The following is a 24705-nucleotide window of genomic DNA, read 5'->3' on the forward strand; positions in this document are numbered from 1 at the left end:
TAAATAATGGCATGTCTTTCCCTTGACATTTGCTTTGACCTTTTGACTTCACCATGTTGTACGAGCTCGTCCAATGACACAAGTTGTCATCCCCCCGCAAATAACAATGTGCCACCCACCGAAGACACTTTCACGACGACTTCAACATGTTGCATGAACCCATCCTGTGAAACAAGCCCCTCAAAAAGTAACAGGATGCCACTCACCATGGACACTTTGGCAATACATTTACCATTTTGCACGAACACAGTCTATGAAATAAGTCCCCTCCCCGCAAAAGATAACGGGATGCCACTCACAGCTAAAACTTTGGTGATAAGTTTACCATTTTGCACGAGTCCATTCTATGAAATAACACCACCACCACCACCACCACCACCCCCAAATAACGGGACGCCACTCACCGCAGATACTTTGGCAATACGTTTACCACTTTGCACAAGCCCAACCTATGAAATAAGCTCTCCCCCCTCAAATAAAGTCACACCACTCACCGGAGACACCTTGCCGATGACATCTCTGGCCACGCCCAGGCCCTGGGCAAAGGTCCTGGCGCAAACAAAGGCCCGGGTTACTTGGAGCTTGAGCTTGCGCGGCACGTCCCCGAAGGGCTTGAGCTGCTCGGTGTACTTGCTGACGCACTCCAGGTACTCGTCTGAGAAGTGGTACTGGGGGTTCACCAGGCGGAACATACGCTCCAAGAGCCGGGCCCAGAATTCGTTGAGCATCTCCTCCAGGTTGACACTGTTGCCCAGGTAGTAGCGCTTCAGCTCCACAAAGAGGTCCTTAAACATTTCCGAGTTCTGCATGTACAGCAGGCCGTAAGTCCTTAAAAACATGTCGTTCAGGGATTTTTCGGCATTCTCGAGAAGCTCTCTGAAGAATTCTGTAGCAGAGCAGAAAACATATTATTATAAGTCAGGACACAGGTCTGTAACAGCTTCATTAAACACAATCTACTCAATTAACAGAGGTATTACAGTACTGAATACCTTGGTACCTAATTTCACAGTTCAAATTGCCAACGTCCGGGTGCGGTGGAGGGAACATTCTCTCCAGGAATTTTCTGGATCGTCAAGCAACTCTATGCTATACTTCTCCTGGAAATTACTATGGAGGACCTAGCACTAGACTATCTTGATTTGCCAGAAGTTGCATTGGAACAGTGGTTCTCCACCTGTGGGTCCCCAGATGTTTTGGCCTTCAACTCCTAGAAATCCTAACAGCTGGTATACCGGTTGGGACTTCTGGGAGTTGTAGGCCAAAACACCTGGGGACCCACAGGTTGAGAAGTACTGCATTGGACTACATCAAGAGTTGCATTGGTAATCTTGATCTTCCAATGCAACTGTATGATATGATCATAGAATCATAGAATCCTAGAGTTGGAAGAGACCTCACGGGCCATCCAGTCCAACCCCCTGCCAAGAAGCATGCGTATTGCATTCAAAGCACCCCCAACAGATGGCCATCCAGCCTCTGTTTAAAAGCTTCCAAAGAAGGAGCCTCCACCACGCAGAGAGTTTCACAGCTGAACGGCTCTCACAGTCAGGAAGTTCGTCCTCATGTTCAGATGGAATCTCCTCTCTTGTAATTTGAAGCCATTGTTCCGCGTCCTAGTCTCCAGGACAGCAGAAAACAAGCTTGCTCCCTCCTCCCTGTGGCTTCCTCTCACATATTTGTACATGGCTATCATATCTCCTCTCAGCCTTCTCTTCTTCAGGCTAAACATGCCCAGCTCCTTTTTTTTAAATAAACTTTATTATCATTTTCAATACAATACAGGCTAAACATGCCCAGCTCCTTAAGCCGCTCCTCATAGGGCTTGTTCTCCAGATCCTTGATCATTTGAGTCGCCCTCCTCTGGACACATTCCAGCTTGTCAACATCTCTCTTCAATTGTGGTGCCCAGAATTGGACACAGTATTCCAGGTGTGGTGTGGACTCAAACAATGATGGATCTGGACCAAACTTGGCACAAGCACTCAATACGCCCAAATATGAACACAGATGGAATTTGGGAGGAAATAGACCTTGATATTTGGGAGTTGTAGTTACTGGGATTTATAGTTCACCTACAATCAAAGAGCATTCTAACCCCACAAACGACAGAACTGGGGCAAACTTCCCACACGGAACCCCCATGACCAACAGAAAATACTCAAGGCCATCCCGTCCAACTCCCTTCACCAGGGCAAGAAAACGTAATTAAAACCCTCCTGACAAAGAGCCATCCAGCCATCGATATAGATAGGTTTCGTTCGTTAATTTCGTAATTCGTTATTAATTCGTATTTAAATTAGCTTACGATCCAATATTGAGCCATGCAGGAATTGTGTGAGGAGTAGTAAAGATTCGAAACAATTTTTTCAATTTATTTCGTAATTATTTCGTAATTATTTCATAATTATTTCGAAATTATTTCGTAATTATTTTGAGATTATTTCGAAATTATTTCGTAATTATTTTCGCATGTCTGGTGCAAGTTTTATAGTTGTTGTTTGTTTTATCACACCAACAGTCAACAACAGAGGGAGAGGGAAGCTTCGGAAGTTCCTCCTGTCCCATTTGGAGGTTTTTTTTTTAGCATATTGCGCAATCTCGTCCGCCATTAACGAATCGTTTCGTAATTTTACGAAATTTCGTAAATTTCGAAATTTTTTAAAGGAAAATTTCGGAATTTTTTTGAAAACGAAACGCAAGGGCCCCCCTAAAAACAAAACGAGTTTAGAACCAAATTTTTCCGTGGTTATCCAAGCCTAATAGATAGATATGATTCACACACAGACATGTTGATTGTTCCAGAGTAGGCAAACCAGACACTCTCCACATCAACAGTGACAAAGAATCAACAAGAAATACTGTTTACCCATAAGCAGAAAGAAATTACATATATTAGAAACCAACGCTTTCTCATTACTTTATTTTCCAGATCACCAGACTGGGCCACAGCAACGCCTGGCAGGGGACGGCTAGTAATAATAATAATAATAGAACTAAAACATCTATGGAGGTTAAAAATACAACCCCACCAATTCAAAGCAATCTGGGAACCCTGGAAATGGTGATGGGTGATGGGTGAGGGGTTAGGGTTAACCCTAACCCTAACCCTAACCCTAACCCTAACCCATTTGTTGTCCCAGCTCCACTGGCTGCCGATTTGCTAGCGGACCCAATTCAAGGTGCTGGTTTTGGCCTACAAAGCCCTAAACGGTTCCGGCCCAAAATACCTTTCGGACTGCATCTTGGCCTACGAGCCCACGAGGACCTTGAGATCGTCTGGGGAGGCCCTTCTCTCGATCCCGCCTGCCTCACAGGCACGGCTGGCGGGGACGAGGGAGAGGGCCTTCTCGGTGATGGCCCCCCGGCTATGGAACACTCTCCCTGCAGACATCAGACAGGCGCCCTCCCTCATGTCCTTCCGAAAAAGCCTCAAGACATGGCTGTTCGAGAGGGCATTTAATTAAGTGCAACAACAATGTGGTAAAGAAGATCGGAATGGAACAAGGAATATGAGACTGGTTATGATTCTACTAAGAGACGAAGCGGATTTTTAGTGTTGTCTGTAATTGTTGTATAATCTATATGTTGTTGTAATTGGTTTCCTTTGTAAACTGTCTTCTATATGTGTTTGTACACCGCCATGAGTCGCCCTAATGGGCTGAGAATGGCGGTTAATAAGTGCATCAAATAATCATCTGCACACCTTGCATGGAAAATGCAACATGTGAAGCCAAAAGAGATGGGAAAATTAGGGGTCCCTAGGGACAGGGGGGCACCAATGTGGTCAAAAGAGGGGTCCACTAAAAAAAGGGCCGAAGAGATCACGGACCACGTCATAACGCCTGCAGTGCAGTCACCGAAACGACGTGTCTAATGCGGGACAGATGTCGGCAAGACAAAGCCTGGTGCGTCATTGCAAAACGATCTCCTCTCATCCATCAATTCTGGATGCAATTATGTTATGATTGAATAGCAGCGAAGGGAAAGGAGTTATTGGAATTCCTATAGGCTTTTTCCGGTCCAACGCTGCCCACTCCCTTTATAGAACCCACCAGGAATTATATTTTGCACAGACGCCGTGTGTCCATTGCATTGAGTCCACTCTGGACACCAGATCCCCAGAGTTTTGGCCCTGCGCTTTCTTGTGACTCATTTTCAATAAATAAATAGTGTGCATGCCTCTGTGCTGATTTCCTCAAAGGAGGCAGTGTTTGGACTCAAAAGTTGTTAGAAGCTGGAGCAAAAGAGGAGGAAAAAAAATAGTGGAAGGGGTGTGCGCGAAAAGAAAATGTTCTTGGCTTCGTCTGAATTTAAATCTTGTTAAAATGTATGAAGCATGCCGGAATTCAAATTTTGAAAGTCTTCAAAACGCTCCAGCACAAACAAGAATCAAACTTGGAACATCTGGGGGTGGAAGCAGAGGGTTTGAAAAAAGGAGGAATAAACACCACAAAAGCATGTTTCAAAAAGGGTTTGTTGCTAACGATGGCTCTGGGGTTATGTTGTTGACACCGCTGCAAAAACCACAGAGGACAACATGGAAACAGTTCCTTTTGGGGGAGGATTTTTCCCAGAAACCCCTTCCTAGGTCCAAAATCAATCCCCCCAATCAATAGTTTCCAAGTTCTGCCACGAATTCACGTATCAAAGGATGGAGGACAAGGAATCGGCCAGGTGTCATATGTTCTGCAGTTGATGGTTGGTGATGGAAGGGTTAATGTGAGTATTAGTTCTAGAGGGTTTGGTAATCTGTAAGTGGGAGTTCATGGGTGAAGGCAATTAGGGGTGGAAGTGTGCAGGAGATGGGTTGCAGCTGGGTGTTACTGGATTTAACCTTGAGACTGATCTTTGGGAGAAAAGTATCTGTTGTATTTTGGTGGTGGATGCTGCTGGTTTTCCCCCCAGGTCTGTTGGCTTTTTCAGTGTCCTGGCCTGTCTCCTGTAATCTTGGAATCCTGGAATCTTGAACCTTTGGACTGGCTTTTGACTACAGTATAGACTCTTGATCCCTGGACTTTGTTTATTGAACTCTCGGCATTTGACCATTGGACTGGACCCTGCTTCTTGGCAGAAAGGGATTGGATTGGATGGCCCATGAGGTCTCTTCTAACTCTATGATTCTATGATTCATCACTGTGCCAAGTTCCATTGCACTCAGTCCACAGGAAGTGGATCCAGAGAAATCTTTAATGAGCACCGCTCATACCTTTCTTTTGCTTCTAGCTCATCCTTAATTGTTTGTGCATGTCATGTTTTGCCAGATCTTGGTTATCAAGGCATAATATTTAGACAAAGTCACAGGTCAGCCAGAATCACGAATTCATTAGATCAGCGTTTCTCAACCTGGGGGTCGGGACCCCTGGAGGGGTCGCGAGGGGGTGTCAGAGGGGTCGCCAAAGACCATCTGAAAACGCAGTATTTTCTGTTGGTCATGGGGTTTCTGTGTGAGAAGTTTGGCCCAATTCTGTCATTGGTAGGGTTCAGAATGCTCTTCGATTGTAGGTGAACTATAAATCCCAGTAACTACAACTCACAAGTGTCAATGTTTATCTTCCCCAAACTCCACCAATGTCCACATTTGGGCATATTCAGTATCTGTGCCAAGTTTGGACCAGATCCATCTTTGTTTGAGTCCACAGTGCTCTCTAGATGGAGGTGAACCACAACTCCCAAACTCAAGGTCAGTGCCCACCAAACTCTTCCAGTATTTTCTGTTGGTCATGGGGTTTCTGTGTGGGAAGTTTGGCCCAATTCTGTCATTGGTAGGGTTCAGAATGCTCTTCGATTGTAGGTGAACTATACATCCCAGTAACTACAACTCATAAGTGTCAATGTTTATCTTCCCCAAACTCCACCAATATCCACATTTGGGCATATTCAGTATCTGTGCCAAGTTTGGACCAGATCCATCATCGTTTGAGTCCACAGTGCTCTCTGGATGGAGGTGAACCACAACTCCCAAACTCAAGGTCAGTGCCCACCAAACCCTTCCAGAATTTTCTGTTGGTCATGGCAGTTCTGTGTGCCAAGACTGGTTCAATTCCATCGTTGGTGGAGTTCAGAATGCTCTTTGAACTACAACTCCCAAATGACAAAATCAATCCCCCCTCTCAAATCCCACCAGTATTCAAACTTGGGTGTATTGAGTATTTGTGCCAAATTTGGTCCAGTAAATGAAAAAACATCCGACATTTACATTACAATTCATATCAGTAGCAAAGTGACAGTTATGAAGTAGCAATGAAAATGACTTTATGGTCTGGGGTCACCACAACATGAGGAACTCTACTAAGGGGTCGTGGCAATAGGAAGGTTGAGAACCACTGTTCTAGAGGGTTTGGTAATCTGTAAGTGGGAGTTCATGGGTGAAAGCAATTAGGGGTGGAGGTGTGCAGGAGATGGGTTGCAGCTGGGTGTTACTGGATTTAAGGAGCTAACCTTGAGACTGATTTTTAAGAGAAAAGTATCTGTTGCATTTTGGTGGTGGATGCTGCTGGTTTTCCCCCCAAGTCTGTTGGATTTTTCGGTGTCTTGACCTGTCTCCTGTAATCTTGGAATCCTGAACCTTGAACGTTTGGACTGGCTTTTGACTACAGTATAGACCAGGCGTCCTCAAACTAAGGCCCGGGGGCCGGATGCAGCCCTCCAAGGTCATTTACCTGGCCCTTGTTCAGGATAAACATAAGCCTGAAACGACTTGAAAGCACCCAACAACAACAACAATCCTATCTCATCAGCCAAAAGCAGGCCCACACTTCCCATTGAAATACTAATAAGTGTATATTTGTTAAAATTGTTCTTCATACAATCAAAGAGTTGGAAGAGACCTCATGGGCCATCCAGTCCAACCCCTGGCCAAGAAGCAGGAATATTGCATTCAAATCACCCCTGACAGATGGCCATCCAGCCTCTGTTTTAAAGCCTCCAAAGAAGGAGCCTCCATCACATTGTTCCACGTCCGAGCCTCCAGGGTAGCAGAAAACAAGCTTGCTCCCTCCTCCTCTCTGTGGCTTCCTCTCACATATTTATACATGGCTATCTCATCTCCTCTCAGCCTTCTCTTCTTCAGGCTTAACATGCCCAGCTCCTTAAGCCGCTCCTCATAGGGCTTGTTCTCCAGACCTTTGATCATTTTAGTCGCCTTCCTCTGGACACATTCCAGCTTGTCAATCTCTCTCTTCAATTGTGGTGCCCAGAATTGGACACAATATTCCAGGTGTGGTCTAACCAAGGCAGAATAGAGCATGGGGAGCATGACTTCCTTGGATCTAGACACTATGCTCCTATTGATGCAGGCCAAAATCTCATTGGCTTTTTTTGCTGCCGCATCACATTGTTGGCTCATGTTTAACTTGTTGTCCACGGGGACTCCAAAATCTTTTTCACACGTACTGCTCTCGAGCCAGGCGTCCTTTAAAGTTCTTCTGAGTTGCCGGTTAACAAATGTTTTCCATGTTTTTCATGATAGGACCAATTATAACCCAGGAACAAAAATTGTGTTACATAGTGTTGATAGGTTAGTGTTCAAATATCTGGATTCAAACCAAATCTGACCTGTCGGGCATTTTCAAAACCAATTGGACCCCAATGTTTTTCTTTTTAGGGTGTGCTTCCCATAGTTTTCCCTATTTGGACATCTTTCCAAGAGGCAGTGGGGGGGAAAGGGGGGCCTTTCGGGAAGGAAGCATGCTTTCGGGATGATTGAGTAAATGGGACATTAATGCATTCCCTTCCAGTTAATCTTTATGTCATATAGACCAACCCAAAGGAAGGACGGGGTCAGAGGGGACAAATAGGGGGGAAATGGATGGAGGAAATGCCAGCAATGGGAAGGAATGAAGGCATTGCAGGGTCAAGAAAGGGTTGGGTTGGAAGCCTTTGGAATCAAAAGGCTTTTCTAGGCTTCTATCCCAGAAAATAATGCTTATTCTTTAGGGTGGCAACTCCTAAAATCCTCCCAGTGGGATCATTCCCTGAATCCCCTAAACCCAAATAACCCAAGTTTTATAGGATTTCATTTTCCGCCTAAATGGCTAGATTTCTTTAGGATATTTACTATAATTCTGCCGTAGGGGAGCATGCTCACTCCATCAATATGTAACACTTACATGAATGATCAGGCACTGCCAGAAGGGACAGAGGGTTTGATCTATGCTGATGATCGTGCTATCACCGCTCAAGCAAAGAGCTTTGACATGGTTGAACAGAAGCTCTAGGACAGTGGTTCTCAACCTTTCTAATGCTGCGACCCCTTAATACAGTTCCTCATGTTGTGGTGACCCCCAACCATAATATTATTCTTTGTTGCTACTTCACAACTACAATATTGCTACTGTTTTGAATAATGATATAAATATCTGATATGCAGGATGTATTTTCATTCACGGGACCAAATTTGGCACAAATACGTGATATGCCCCAATTTGAATACTGGTGGGGTTGGCAGGGGATTGATGTTGTCATTTGGGAGTTGTAGCTGCTGGGATTTATAGTTTATCTACAATCAAAGAGCATTATGAACTCCAAAAATGGAATTGAACCAATCTTGCCATACAGAACTCCCTTGACCAACAGAAAATACTGGAAGGGTTTGGTGGGCATTGATCTTGAGTTTTGGAGTTGTAGTTCACCTACATCCAGAGAGCACTATGGACTCACACAATGATGGATCTAGACCAAACTTGCCATGAATACTCAACATGCCCAATGTGAATGAACACTGGTGGAGTTTGGGGAAAATAGACCTTGGCATTTGAGAGTTTTAGTTGCTGGGATTTATAGCTCACCTACAATAAAAGATCATTCTGTTCCCCACCAATGATAGAATTGGGCCAAACTTCCCACATGGAACCCCTATGAGCAACAGAAAGTACTACATTTTTGGATGGTCTTTGGCGACCCCTCTGAAACCCACTCGTGACCCCCCCAGGGGTCGTGACCCGCAGGTTGAGAACCACTGCTCTATGAAGCTTTATTTGCTCTTACTACTTATTATTTATTTATTTATTGTTTATTTAGAACTTTTATATCCCGTTCTTCTCACCTCCGTGGAGGGACTCAGAATGACTAACAGCAATGCAACAATAAATAACATTTAAACAACATCATAAACAATAGATCAAAACACATATAAAATTACAATACATATAAAACCATTCGCCAAGTTAAAAACATCATCCAACTCAGTTCGTACATTGTGGTCAATAACTGTTGTCTTTACTAGTCTCCGTCGTCATTTCACTAGCTTCTTGAAGGTCAGGAGGTGGGGAGCAGACCTGACTTCATTTGAAAGCGAGTTCCATAGCGGGGGGGGGGGGGCACCATGGAGAAAACCAGCACGTTCCTAATCCATCTAAAATGCAGATGTGTGCTTTCCATCTTAAGAACAGACAAATGTCTCAAGCTCTGAGGATTACCTGGGAAGGAATCCCACTGGAGCATTGCAGCACACCCAAATACCTGGGAGTCACTTTGGACCGTGCTCTGACCTACAAGAAGCACTACTTGAATATCAAGCAAAAAGTGGGTGCTAGAAATAATATCATACAAAAGCTGACTGGCACAACCTGGGGATCACAACCAGACACAGCGAAGACATCTGCCCCTGTGCTTGGCAACTCTGCTGCTGGATAAGCATGCTAAGTATGGAATGCATCTCACCATGTTAAAATGGTGGATGTGGCTCTTAATGTGAAGAAATTATACTGTTTAGCCGGTATTGCACCACCTGACATCCACCGGGAAGTAGCAGCCAACCATGAAGGGACCAAGGAAGTGATATCTCCGGCCCATCCTGTGTTCAGATATCAGCCAGAAAGCCAATGACTTAAATCAAGAAACAGCATCCTAAGATCTACAGAGATACTTGCAGGAAACCTCAGCAAACGAAAGTCCAAAAGTGGCAGGCTAAAACCCAGAACCTCAAGCCATGGCTGATACCGAATGAGAGACTCCCTCCTGGGCACACAGAAGATTGTGCGACTTGGAAGGTGCTGAACCGGCTGCGCTCTGGCACAATGAGATGCAGAGCCAACCTTAAGAAATGGGGCAACCAAGTGGTGTCCACAACATGTGAGTGTGGAGAAAAGCAAACCACAGACCACCTACTACAATGCAGTCTGAGCCCTGCCACATGTACAATGGAGGACCGTCTCACAGCAACACCAGGGGCACTCCAAGTGGACAGCTTCAAAGGAAATTATGGCAAATATCTAACTTTGTTTGTGGGGGTGACAACCAGGCAACCCTATTCACAAACTTTATGCCAAATATCTCAGGACATAGAAGATGGCTTTGAAAGGCAGCACATCACAGGAGCTGTCTTCATAGACCTGTCAGCAGCCTATGATATTGTGAACCACCGCCTCCTCCTGAGAAAAATGTATAATATCACAAAGGACTACCACCTCACCTGCCTCATAGGAAACCTGCTACAAAACAGGAGCTTTTTTGTTGAGTTCCAGGGACAGAGAAGCAGATGGCGGAAACAGAAGAACGGCCTGCCTCAGGGGAGCGTGCTCGCTCCATCCATGTTCAACATCTACACAAATGACCAGCCACTGCCAGAAGGGACAGAGAGTTTCATCTATGCTGATGATCATGCCATCACCGCTCAAGCAGGGAGCTTTCAGATGGATGAACAGAAGCTCTCCAAAGCTGTAGGTGCTCTTACTGCCTATTACAGGGAAAACCAACTGATCCCTAATCCATCTAAAACACAGACATGCGCCTTTCACCTTAAGAACGGACAAGCATCCCGAGCTCTGAGGATTACCTGGGAAGGAATCCCACTGGAGCATTGCAGCACACCCAAATACCTGGGAGTCATTTTGGACCGTGCTCTGACCTACAAGAAGCACTGCCTGAACATCAAGCAAAAAGTGGGCGCTAGAAACAACAATATTCGAAAGCTGACTGGCACAACCTGGGGATCATAACCAGACACAGTGAAGACATCTGCCCTTGCACTATGCTACTCTGCTGCTGAGTACGCATGCCCAGTGTGGAACACATCTCACCACACTAAAACAGTGGATGTGGCTCTTAATGAGACATGCCGCATTATCACAGGGTGTCTGCGCCCTACACCACTGGAGAAATTACACCGCTTAGCCGGTATTGCACCACCTGACATAGTGAAAGGACCAAGGCAGAGACATCTCCAGCTCATCCCCTGTTTGGGTATCAGCCAGCACGTCAACGACTTAAATCAAGACATAGTTTTCTTAGATCTACAGAGACACTCCCTGGAACACCTCAGCAAGCGAGAGTCCAAAAGTGGCAGGACCAAACCCAGCACCTCAATCCATGGGTGATACCAGATGAGAGACTCCCCCTGGGCACACAGAAGACTGGGCAACTTGGAAGGCGCTGAACAGACTGCGCTCTGGCACCACGAGATGCAGAGCCAACCTCAAGAAATGGGGCTACAGGGTGGAATCCACAACATGCGAGTGTGGAGAAGAGCAAACCACTGACCACCTGCTGCAATGCAACCTGAGCCCTGCCACATGCACAATGGAGGACCTTCTTGTGGCAACACCAGAGGCACTCCAAGTGGCCAGATACTGGTCAAAGGACATTTAACCAACTACCAAGTTTGCAAAATCAGTGTTTTGTTTTGTTTTTAATCTGTGTGTTTGTTTTGTTCTGTTAGAAATGTAATACAATAGTATGGTTGCTGATGACACGATAAATAAATATGCCAAATATCTAACTTTGTTTGTGGGGGTGACAACCAGGCAACCCTATTCACAAACTTTATGCCAAATACCTAACTTTGTTTGTGGGGGTGACAACCAGGCAACCCTATTCACAAACTGTCCAACCTTTCCAAAAATCCCATTGGCCTTTTTAGCTGCTGCATCACATTCTTGGCTCATGTTCAGCTCATTCTCCATTAAGACCCCAAGATCCCTTTCACATATAACTCAGGTGTCAATCCAGGTGTCGCTCATTCTGCATTTTATCCTTGAGATGGATTTTGTAAGTTTGCTGGAAGGCCTGCCTTGGTTCGCTTGCCCCAAGATCGACCCCTCTGGCCTTGAGGCTGCCGCTATCTCGACCTTTCAAAGGGCAAACGCAAGCCGCACCTTCAATTTGTCTAGGAAAGCCGGCAGGTCCTCAAACAGAAGCCTGTGGGTTTTAGAGATTACGGTGCCCTTGTTTTACAGGGCTGTAAATGTGAAGGCTCTACAAAGGCAAGGCAAACAAATGGGGACGGAGGTCAACACGTGGTGGCTGCTGAGACTTTCCTGGAAAGGGAACAAAGGGAGCCACGGAGGGAACATTTGCTGCAGCCTGAAGTTAGACTTCCAATGACATTCCAGTGACCCACAGTTTATGGAAATTGTAGTTGACCCGCAATCAAAGAACACTCAGAACCCGACCAATACAAACTTGGCACGTATACCCAACATGGCCAACTTTGAATACCAGTGGGGATTGGGAGGAATTGACCTTTGATTCTGGGAGTTGTAGTTCACTTGCATCCAGAGAGCAATGAACCCAACCAACGATGGGCCAAACTTGATACCCATACCCAACATGGCCAACTTTGGGGATTGGGAGGAATGGACCTTTGATTCTGGGAGTTGTAGTTCACCTGCATCCAGAGAGCAATGAACCCAACCAATGATGGACCAAACTTGGCACCCATACCCAACATGGCTAACTTTGAATACCAGTGGGGATTGGGAGGAATTGACCTTTGATTCTGGGAGTTGTGGTTCACATGCATCCAGAGAGCAATGAAACCAACCAACGGTGGACCAAACTTGACACCCATACCCAACATGGCCAACTTTGAATACCAGTGGGGATTGGGAGGAATTGACCTTTGATTCTGGGAGTTGTAGTTCACCTGCATCTAAAGAGAAACGAACCCAACCAACGATGGGCCAAACTTGGCATGCATACCCAACATGGCCAACTCTGAATACCAGTGGGCATTGGGGGGAACTGACTTTTGATTCTGGGAGTTGTAGTTCACCTGCAACCAGAGAGCAATGAACCCAACCAACGATGGACCAAACTTGGCACCCATACCCAACATGGCCAACTTTGAATACCAGTGGGGATTGGGAGGAATTGACCTTTGATTCTGGGAGTTGTAGTTCACCTGCATCCAGAGAGCAATGAAACCAACCAACAATGGACCAAACTTGGCACCCATATCCAACATGGCCAACTTTAAATACCAGTGGGGATTAGATACTTTAGATACTGCATCTGTCATATACATGTGTGTGTGTGTATGTGAATGGCTGGATGGCCCTTTGTCAGGAGGGCTTTGATTACGTTTTCTTGCCCTAGTGAAAGGAGTTGGACTGGATGGACTTAAGGCAGCATTTCTCAACCTGGGAAGACCTGGGGGCATCATCAGGGGTCTTGACCAAAGACCACCAGAAAACATAGACATTTCTGTTGGTCATGGGGGCTCTGTGTGGGATGTTTGCCCCAATTCTGTTGTTTGTGGGGTTCAGAATGCTCTTTGATTGTAGGTGAACTGTGAATCCCAGTGACTACAACTCCCAAATGTCGTCTCCCCCCCCCCCCCAAACTCCATCTGTGTTCATATTTGGGCATATTGAGTGCTTGTGCCAAGTTTGGTCCAGATCCATCATTATTTGAGTCCACAGTGCTCTTTGGATGTAGGTGAACTACAACTCCCAAACTCAAGGCCAATGCCCACCAAACCCTTCCAGTATTTTCTGCTGGTCATGAGATTGCTGTGGGCCAAATTTGGTTCAATTCCATCATTGATGGAGTTCAGAATGCTCTTTGATTGTAGGTGAACTATAAATCCCAGCAACTACAACTCCCAAATGACAAAATCATAATTTTTTGAGTGATGGTCACTCCTTGTGTAGTGAGACATTTTGTTGCCAAGTTTGGTGTGATTTCATTCATTAGTTCTTTTGTTTTTAAGTTACTCATTATGCACAGAGCATTTATATATATATAGATTATTATTAGAATAGCACAGGAGACAAAGTGGAACTGTCCCCTACCCCCCCCCCCCCTTCACTCTGGCCCAGAGAGACAGTTGGTGCTGTGGGGAGGGGTCTCCAGCTGATGGCATATCCAGGAGACAAGATGGAACTGTCCCCTGGCTTCCCCTCTCTTCAGTCTGGCCCAGAGCAAGGGGAATTGTTGCCAGTGTGATGTCTGTACTCTTCACTATTTTATCAAGATTGGTCAAGTTTGGTCCAGATCCATCCTGTCAAGTTTGGTCCAGATCCATCCTGTCAAGTTTGGTCCAGATCCATCCTGTCAAGTTTGGTCCAGATCAATCCTGTCAAGTTTGGTCCAGATCCATCCTGTCAAGTTTGGTCCAGATCCATCATTGTTTGAGTCCAGTGTTCTCTGGATGGAGGTGAACTACAATTCCAAAATTCAAGGTCAATACCCACCAAACTCTTTCAGTATTTTCTGTTGGTCAGAAGGAAATATAAAAGTAAATTATTATTATTATTATTATTATTATTATTATTATTATTATTCAGTGCGCAGATCGGAGGCAGACATTTATGGAAAACTAAAGGGTTATATCGGCCCCAAAGCAGACTTTTGGGAGGTACACCCATTGCAAAGAAAGAAACCTAGAAGAAACCAGAAAAAGAAGCAACCAGGCAAACTACAAATCCCAGGAACCTCATTTGAAGTGGTACAAAGATCTATTTTCAGAGCCCCGGTGGCGCAGTGTGCCAGCAGAACTGAGGACCGACAGGTTGCAGGTTCGAATCCAGGGAGAGGCGAATGAGCTCCCTCTGTCAGCTCCAGCTCCTCATACCGGGACATGAGAGAAGCCTCCCACAAGGATGATAAAAACACCAAATCATCCAGGCGTCCCCTGGGACACGTTCTTGCAGACGGCCAATTCTCTCCCACCAGAAGCGACTTGCAGTTTCTCAAGTCGCTCCTGACACAACAACAACAACAAAAGAGAGCTACAAATGCCTAGAAAACAAGGCAGACAGAGGCCTATGAGTCACCTCTAACAATAAAACAAAAGTCCAGTTCTCCTTTGTGCCCCAGACGGTGCAACGGAGACTTGGATGGGAACATTAAACCACATGTCTTCATCAGCAAATATTCTGAGCCAACAGGTTTGCAAAACAAGCAGCATTCTCGAACTGTTTTACCCACAAACGGTGAGTCATTTAACCTCCAAAAGTCTAGCAAAGGGATGCACAAAAGAAGAGAGGCTGCATCTACACTGCAGAATTAATGCCATTTGACACCACTTGAATTGTCATGGTGCATGGATCCATTTCCATTGGTTAGGGTACCTATGACACTGTGAACCACCGCCTCCTCCTGAGAAAAATGTATAATATCACAAAGGACGACCACCTCACCTGCCTCATAGGAAACCTGCTACAAAACAGGAGCTTTTCTGTTGAGTTCCAGGGGCAGAGAAGCAGATGGCGGAAACAGAAGAACGGCCTGCCTCAGGGGAGCGTGCTTGCTCCATCCATGTTCAACATCTACACAAATGACCAGCCACTGCCAGAAGGGACAGAGAGCTTCATCTATGCTGATGATCATGCCATTACTGCTCAAGCAGGGAGTTTTGAGATGGTTGAACAGAAGCTCTCCGAAGCTCTAGGTGCCCTTACTGCCTATTACAGGGAAAACCAGCTGATCCCCAACCCATTTAAAACACAGACATGTGCCTTTCATCTCAAGAACAGAAAAGCATCCCGAGCTCTGAAGATCACCTGGGAAGGAATCCCACTGGAGCATTGCAGCGCACCCAAATACCTGGGAGTCACTCTGGCCTAAAAGTAGCACTGCCTGAATATAAAGAAAAAGGTGGGCGCTAGAAATAATATCATACGAAAGTTGACTGGCACAACCTGGGGATCACAACCAGACACAGTGAAGACATCTGCCCTTGCGCTATGCTACTCCGCTGCTGAGTATGCATGCCTAGTGTGGAACACATCTCACCACACTAAAACAGTGGATGTGGCTCTTAATGAGACATGCCGCATTATCACAGGGTGTTTGAGCCCTACACCACTGGAGAAATTATTTATTTATTTATTTATTTACTACTCTTATATACCGCAATTCTCAGCCTACTGGCGACTCATTGCGGTGTACAGCATAGCAAAACAGGTGCAAGATACAACAAAGAATAAAATAATCTACAGTACACAATTATCAACATCTTATCAAAACATCAACCTTATTACAAAACCATTCCGAGTCGTCTCATCGTCAAATTCACAATCCGATACCATTTCCGTTGTTCCATTCCTATGGTCAAATTACACCGTTTAGCCGGTATTGCACCACCTGACATCCGCCGGGAAGTAGCAGCCAATAGTGAAAGGACCAAGGCAGAGACATCTCCAGCCCATCCCTTGTTTGGGTATCAGCCAGCACGTCAACAACTTAAATCAAGCGAGAGTCCAAAAGTGGCAGGCTCAAATCCAGAACTTCAAATAATGGCTGATACCAAATGAGAGACTCCCCCCTTGGCACACAGAAGACTGGGCGACTTGGAAGACGCTGAACAGACTGTGCTCTGGCACCACTCTGCCCCTGTGACTCGGGTCATGTAGAAACGATAGAACATGTGCTCCTTCAGTGCCCGTTCTACAGGGATATCCGTGGCAGACTTATCTCACCTCTGATATACAAGCACCCAGGCCATTCAGGACAATTTTATACCTCCCTGCTACTTGCAGATATTAATTCAGCTATAACCTACAATGTTGCAAAGTTCTGTGCAGCAGCATACAAAATCCATCAGGGAATGACTAGTCCCAAAAGTTAACTGTGTGTCCAGTAATCTTCTTCTCTGAATCCACAATTGGGTGATGGATCTGGGCATTGTATGTTTTTACCCTATTTCCCATTCCTTTCCACTCCCTCACCCATATTGTGCTCCAGTAGTGATATTTATATTTTTAATGTACCAAACGTACCAAGTTTGTATGAAAATGTGACTCTATTTCCTGTGCTGGTCAATGACCGAAATAAATGATTTGATTGATTGACTTCCCCCTGGGCATACAGAAGACTGGGCAACTTGGAAGGCGCTGAACAGACTGCGCTCTGGCACCACGAGATGCAGAGCCAACCTCAAGAAATGGGGCTACAAAGTGGAATCCACAACATGCGAGTGTGGAGAAGAGCAAACCACTGACCACCTGCTGCAATGCAACCTGAGCTGCTGGAGCTGATGAATAACTGCACTGCATCCTGTCAGATCCCCAAAATTTGGAGGAAAGCAAGAATCATCCCATCTTGAAGCCAGGCAAAGACCGTAATGACCCAAAAAGCTATAGACCAATCTCTCTGTTGTGCCACCTCTACAAATTCTGGAGAGACTTATTTTGCATGCACAATGGAGGACCTCCTTGCAGCAACACCAGAGGCACTCCAAGTGGCCAGATAGTGGTCAAAGGACATTTAATCAACTACCAAGCTTGCAAACTCTGTTTTGTCTGTTTGTTAAAAAATTGTTAAAAATGTAATGCAATTGTCCGGTTGATACTGAAACAATAAATAAATAAATAAGCAGAGGAAGCGAAAGGTTTTACAGAATCTTTCGTGTTCAAGTGGTGCCAAACTGCATCAACTCTACAGTGTAGATGCACCCATTAAGCCCCCATAAAAGAAACAAAGAGGTTTTTTTTTTCTTAAGGGTTCGCCAAACTCACCGTCAAACTTGTTGTACCGGGAGATGAAAACAGCTTGCAAATTGTTGCTGAGCTCGACAACGGCGTTGCGGAAGTCGTGTTTACTCTGCTGGCCATATTTCTCTTCCATTTCTTGGGAGCAGCATGTATAGCCTTGAGGGCAGACTTTCAAGTGATCGCCTGGAAACACATCAAAGAGGAGATGTTAATACGCCGGAACACGGGACACCGTGCCGTTTGCAAAGGTGCGGCATGATTAATGGGAGGCTGGGACTTATGAGCATTCATGGATGCAAACAAGTTAGTGTAAATGCATGCACGCAAATGCAGCCTCACACAGATATACTAGTCTGTGCTTGCATGCATATATCTGCACGAGGCTCTATTTGCATGCACGGATTTACATAAGAGCCTCTTTGCATCCATGCGTTTACTACAATTCAGGATCAGGTTTAATAATTACAGGAAGACCCCTTTCTCCATGAGCAAATAATAATAATAATAATAATAATAATAATAATAATAGCCCCTTCTCCATCTATATAAATAAAAATGTAATGTTCAATGTATTGTCGAAGGCTTTCATGGCTGGAATCACTAGGTTCTTGTGGGTTTTTTCGGGCTATAGAGCCATGTTCTAGAGGCATTTCTCCTGACATTTCGCCTGCATCTATGGCAAGCATCCTCACTACCTCTGAGGATGCTTGCCATAGATGCAGGCGAAACGTCAGGAGAAATGCCTCTAGAATATGGCTCTATAGCCCGAAAAAACCCACAAGAACCTAATGTAATGTTCGTTTGTGGGATTAACAGAACTCAAAAACCACTGGGGAAATTGACACTAAATTTGGACACAAGACACCTAACAATCCAATGTATGTCATTCACTCAAAATAATTGACTTTGTCATTTGGGAGTTGTCGTTGCTGGGATTTATAGTTCACCTACAATCAAAGAGCATTCTGAACCCCACCAACGATGGAATTGAACCAAACTTGGCACAGAGAACTCGCATGACCAACAGAAAATACTGGATTTGGTGGGCAGTGTCCTTTGGTTTTGGAGTTGTAGGTCACCTACATCCAGAGGTCACTGTGGACTCAAACCTCAAAACAAACAATGACTGCTTCTGATATTTATCATTGCAAAAGACCTAATCCGGGCATTGCCTGGTACATAAGCTAGTAAGTTAAAAATCTGACATTTGGAAGAGTATAAATAAACGAGTTTCATGAGACACTTTACATCCCGAGACTTTTCACTTTCGCAACTGAATGTCTAGGTCCGTGACTCATACCATTTATTTATTATTTACTTTATTTGTATACCGCTGTTCTCAGCCCTTAGGCGACTCACAGCGGTTAACAACAATAGCAGCAAAAATTCAATGCTAACAACAACAGGATATTTAAAAACAATTAACAACAATAGCAGTTTAAGCAATTAACACAATAATCATTCACTGGCGTCTCATAACTGAAAACATGATCCAAACTCATCATCCATTGTTCCGTTCTTATATTCATTACACTGCCTATTCAAACGCCTGTTCAAATAACCAGGTTTTCACTTTTCTCCGAAATACCATTAATGATGGAGCCGATCTGATGTCCGTGGGAAGGGCATTCCACAGCCGAGGGGCCACCACCGAGAAGGCCCTGTCTCTCGTCCCCGCCAGCCGTGCCTGTGTTGCAGGCGAGATCGAGAGCAGGGCCTCCCCGGAAGATCTCAAAGTCCTAGTGGGTTGGTAGGCAGAGATGCGATTGGACAGGTAACTTGGGCCAGAACCGTTTAGGGCTTTATAGACCAAGGCCAGCACTTTGAATTGTGCCCAGTAGCAAATTGGCAGCCAGTGGAGCTGGCGCAACAAAGGGGTTGTATGCTCCCTGCGTGCTGCTCCTGTTAGTATCATGGCTGCCGAACGTTGGACTAATTGAAGCTTCCGAGCCGTCTTCAAAGGCAACCCCACATAGAGAGCGTTGCAGTAGTCTAATCGGGATGTAACCAGAGCGTGGACTACCGTGGCCAAGTCAGACTTCCCAAGGTACGGGCGCAAGCTTTTACAAGCTTTTACAAGGGGTGAGTTTGCCCTTAAAACTGAACGACTGTGTCGCGAAACAGTGCAGGTCAGATAACGCTTTGTCACCAACACAAAACGTTTGGAAAACTGATCTAGAGGAGGGTAATAAGATTCGGAGGCAAACGCACTTTAGCAGGCGGCGACCCCGCTCTGGCTTTTAGTCCGAAGTCTCAAAGCACGAACAAGTAAATTCCGCAACTTGGGAAAATCCCTTTCAAAATTTTGCACAACGAAGGGAGGTAAAGGGAGATGCGGGCACCTCGGCGGAGCATGCACAGAGTGCAAACGGACTAGTCTGTTGGCCAGACCGATAGACGGGACAGGTCACAACCTTTGGCCCCAAGGCCGCTGTCCATCCTTCCTTCCTGCTTTCTTCCCTTTTGGGACTGCAATCCGTCAAATGCGTTTGGACCTTCCTCCTCCTCCTCCGTTGACGACTTCCTCCAAACCGGCGACATAAAGGAGCCCCGGCTAATCCGATTTCACACTAGACTTGCAGCTTCCTTATCAAGAGATATTAGGGCTTGCCTTATTATTGCTAATTAACGTCTTGCACCAAAGGAAAAGGGGGCCCGTTAGAGGGGAGCAAAAGAAAAGGGGCAATTCAAAAGACACAAGACGGGTCAGGTGAATTCAATTCAGAAAACCTAGAGCTTGGTGTGGCACATGGATACGTTTCCATTGGAATTGGCCCCATTTATAGAACCGATATCTAATTAGGGTGCATCAGGGATGGGCAAACTTCGGCCCTCCGGGTGTTTTGGACTTCAACTCCCACAATTCCTAACAGCCAATAGTTGGGAGTCCAAAACACCCGGAGGGCCGAAGTATGTCCATGCCTGATCATCATCATCATCATCATCATCATTTTATTAATGTATCATTATATTATTATTATTATTATTATTATTATTATTATTATTCTCCTCTCACACCAGAAGCGACTTGCAGTTTCTCAAGTCGCTCCTGACACGAACAAAAAAAAATTAGCTATTATTTACTATGTTTTAGTATTACAATATTATCATTATTACTATTATTATTTACTATGTATTACTATTACTATTCTGCCAACCTAGCAGTTCGAAAACATGCCACGGCGCTCCATGCAGTCATGCCGGCCACATGACCTTGGAGGTGTCTACAGACAACGCTGGCTCTTCGGCTTAGAAATGGAGATGAGCACCACACCCCAGAGTCAGACATGACTGGACTTAATGTCAGGGGACTACCTTTACCTTTACCTACTATTACTATATTATTTTCATCTCAAGAACAGACAAGCACCCCGAGCTCTGAGGATGAGCTGGGAAGGAATCCCACTGGAGCATTGTAGCGCATCCAAATAACTGGGAGTCACTCTGGACTGTGCCCTGACATACAAGAAGCACTGTCTGAACATCAAGCAAAAGGTGGGTGCTAGAAACAATATCATACGAAAGCTGACTGGCACAACCTGGGGGTCACAACCAGACACAGTGAAGACATCTGTCCTTGCGCTATGCTACTCTGCTGCTGAGTATGCATGCCCAGTGTGGAACACATCTCACCATGTTAAAACAGTGGATGTGGCTCTTAATGAGACATGCCGCATTATCACGGGGTGTCTGCGCCCTACACCACTAGAGAAATTACACTGCTTAGCCAGTATTGCACCATCTGACATCCACCGGGAAGTAGCAGCGAATAGTGAAGGACCAAGGCAGAGACATCTCCAGCTCATTCTCTGTTTGGGTATCAGCCAGCACGTCTAAATCAAGAAATAGTTTTCTAAGATCTACAGAGACACTCGCTGGAACACCTCAGCAAGCGAGAGTCCAAAAGTGGCAGGCTCAAACCCAGAACCTCAACCAATGGCTGATACCAAATGAGAGACTACACAGAGGGCACACAGAGGACTGGGCGACTTGGAAGGCGCTGAACAGACTGCGCTCTGGCACCACGAGATGCAGAGCCAACCTTCAGAAATGGGGCAACAAAGTGGAATCCACGACATGCGAGTGTGGAGAGGAGCAAACCACTGACCACCTGCTGCAATGCAACCTGAGCCCTGCCACATGCACAATGGAGGACCTTCTTGCAGCAACACCGGAAGCACTCCAAGTGACCAGATACTGGTCAAAGGACATTTAACCAACTACCAAACTCACGAGTTTAGTATTTTGTCTGTTTGTTTGTTTGCTTTGTTCTGTTCTGACACGACAAATAAAAATAACCACAAATAAGATATGTGCAGTGTGCATAGGAATTCATTCATGTTTTTTTTTTTCAAATTATAATCTGGCCCTCCAACAATTTGAGGGACTGTGACCTGGCCCTCTGTTTAAACAGTTTGAGGACCCCTGATATAGGTGATGTAATTGTGTTTTCATCTTATGCATATATCTTTTGCAATTATTATTATTATTATTATTATTATTATTATTATTATTTGGAATCAATGCAGTCGATTCACCAATTTGTGATTCAATGCCAAGGAATCATGGTAGGAATTACTATTATTATTATTATTATATTATTATTATTATTATTATTATTAATGTAACTAAAAGTAGTAATATGATAATAATACAGTAATAGTAATACATAGTAAATAATAGTAATAATAATAATAATAATAATATTGTAATACTAAAACATAGTAAATAATAATAATAACAATAATAATAATAATATAGTAATTGCAATACCTAGTTAAGAATAATAATTATTATTATCATATTACTACTTTTAATAATAATAATAATAATAATAATACTGTACCATCATCTCATAAAGAAAACTGTTTTTCTCCCATCCTCCCCAAATATTAAGCACAAACATGATTTGGTTCACAAAGGATGCATCTACACTGTAGAACTGATATAACTTGACACCACGTTAACTGCCATTCAATGCTATGGGGGATCCTGGGTGCTGTAGTTTTGCAAGGTCCAAACTACAAATCCCAAGGCTGCATCGCACTGAGCTGTGTCATTTGAAGTGGTATCAAACTGCATCCATTCTCCAGTGTAGATGCACCCAGGACTGTCAAACTACAACTCCCAGGATTGCATTGCATTAAATATCACTCAACTAAAATGAGGGGGATCCTGGGTGTTGTAGTTTTGCAAGGTCCAAACTACAAATCCCAAGGCTGCATCGCATTGAGCTGTGTCATTTGAAGTGGTATCAAACTGCATCCATTCTCCAATGAAGATGCACCCAGAAAGGGCACCCAGGACTGTCAAACTATAATTCCCAGGATTGCATTGCATTAAATATCACTCAACTAAAATGAGGGGGATCCTGGGTGTTGTAGTTTTGCAAGGTCCAAACTACAAATCCCAAAGCTGCATCGCATTGAGCTGTGTCATTTGAAGTGGTATCAAACTGCATCCATTCTCCAATGAAGATGCACCCAGAAAGGGCACCCAGGACTGTCAAACTATAATTCCCAGGATTGCATTGCATTAAATATCACTCAACTAAAATGAGGGGGATCCTGGGTGTTGTAGTTTTGCAAGGTCCAAACTACAAATCCCAAGGCTGCATCGCATTGAGCTGTGTCATTTGAAGTGGTATCAAACTGCATCCATTCTCCAGTGTAGATGCACCCAGAAAGGGTCCAGGACTGTCAAACTACAACTCCCATGATTGCATTGCATTAAGCTCGCTCAAATAAAATGATGCAACGCTGCAGCAATTCTATAGTGTAGACATACCCTTTTGTCAACTGAGATAAATCTTCTTTTAAAAATGCCATCTTTTTGGATGGAACTCCCCCCTTGGAAGACCCCTGACCTTTTTGAAAAAGATGACATTAGAAATAAAGCATTTTTTCCCTAGTTTAATGGTCAATGGCCTTAAAAGCCACATTCCGCGCATAGCTTTGTAAAGGGGGTCCCTTCGGGTCGCCTTAAGTTCTCCCCATCGTTGCCTTCTCCCAGAGGCTTAATCCCTCCCCAATGCAATCAACGGGCCTCTTTGGCAAAGGAAGCCCCCTTTACACAAAAAAGAAAAGGTTACGACCCGGACCCTGGGTTCCCTCCCTCCGAAATCCTTCTCCCCACTTCATATGTGGAGGACACAGTTCCAGTCTCCTTCCCCACCAATATCATAAAATAACATGAAAAAGTCAGAATCTATCTCTATTTATTTATTTATTTATTTATTTGCTGCATTTGTTGACCGCCATTCTCAGCCCTAGGGCGACTCACGGCGGTGTACAACATATAAAAGGCAATTTACAAAAAAACAATAACGAAATATCAACATATCAACAATTCAACAACAATATAATTACACTAAACAATCCGCTCCGTCTCAACGTAGAATCATAACCAATCTCGTAATCCGTATTCCGTTCCAGTCGTCATTGCTGATTATTTTAGCACTGGTTAAATGCCTTCTCAAATAGCCATGTCTTTAGGCTCTTACGGAAAGACATAAGGGAGGGCGCCTGCCTGATGTCTACAGGGAGAGTGTTCCACAGCCGGGGGGCCACCACCGAGAAGGCCCTCTCTCTCGTCCCCGCCAGACGTGCCTGTGAGGCAGGCGGGATCAAGAGAAGGGCCTCCCCAGACGATCTCAAGGCCCTCGTGGGCTCATAGGCCGAGATGCGGTCCGAAAGGTATTTTGGGCCGGAGCCGTTTAGGGCTTTGTAGGCCAACACCAGCACCTTAAATTGGGCCCGGTAGCAAATCGGCAGCCAATGGAGCTGGAACAACAAGGGCGTTGTGTGCTCCCTCCGTCCCACTCCCGTTAGTAACATGGCTGCCGCGCGCTGGACTAGCTGAAGCTTCCGGGCCGTCTTCAAGGGCAGCCCCACGTAGAGAGCGTTGCAGTAGTCAAGGCGGGATGTGACCAGAGCGCGTACCACCGTGGCCAAAAATGCTCTGTGCGTAATGAGTAACTTAAAAACAAAAAAACTACTGGGCCAAATGACCCAAAATTTGGCAACAACACTCCTCACAATCCAAG

At 44.9% G+C, this 24705-nt stretch overlaps 1 protein-coding gene across 1 annotated transcript in view; it reads right to left on the bottom strand.

The window, feature by feature from the left end:
• GPC4 (glypican 4) overlaps positions 1–24705 on the bottom strand; it is a 108172-nt gene that overhangs the window by 27504 nt on the left and 55963 nt on the right. Inside the window, exons 2-3 of the mRNA XM_067471643.1 lie at positions 17685–17843; positions 495–886 (exon numbers count right to left, since the gene is read on the bottom strand). Of these exons, the coding sequence (XP_067327744.1) occupies positions 495–886; positions 17685–17843 (551 nt within the window). The remainder of the gene's footprint in view (positions 1–494; positions 887–17684; positions 17844–24705) is intronic.

The sequence above is a fragment of the Anolis sagrei genome, chromosome 10 (genome assembly GCF_037176765.1).
Source record: "Anolis sagrei isolate rAnoSag1 chromosome 10, rAnoSag1.mat, whole genome shotgun sequence".
Classification (NCBI taxonomy): domain Eukaryota; kingdom Metazoa; phylum Chordata; class Lepidosauria; order Squamata; family Dactyloidae; genus Anolis; species Anolis sagrei.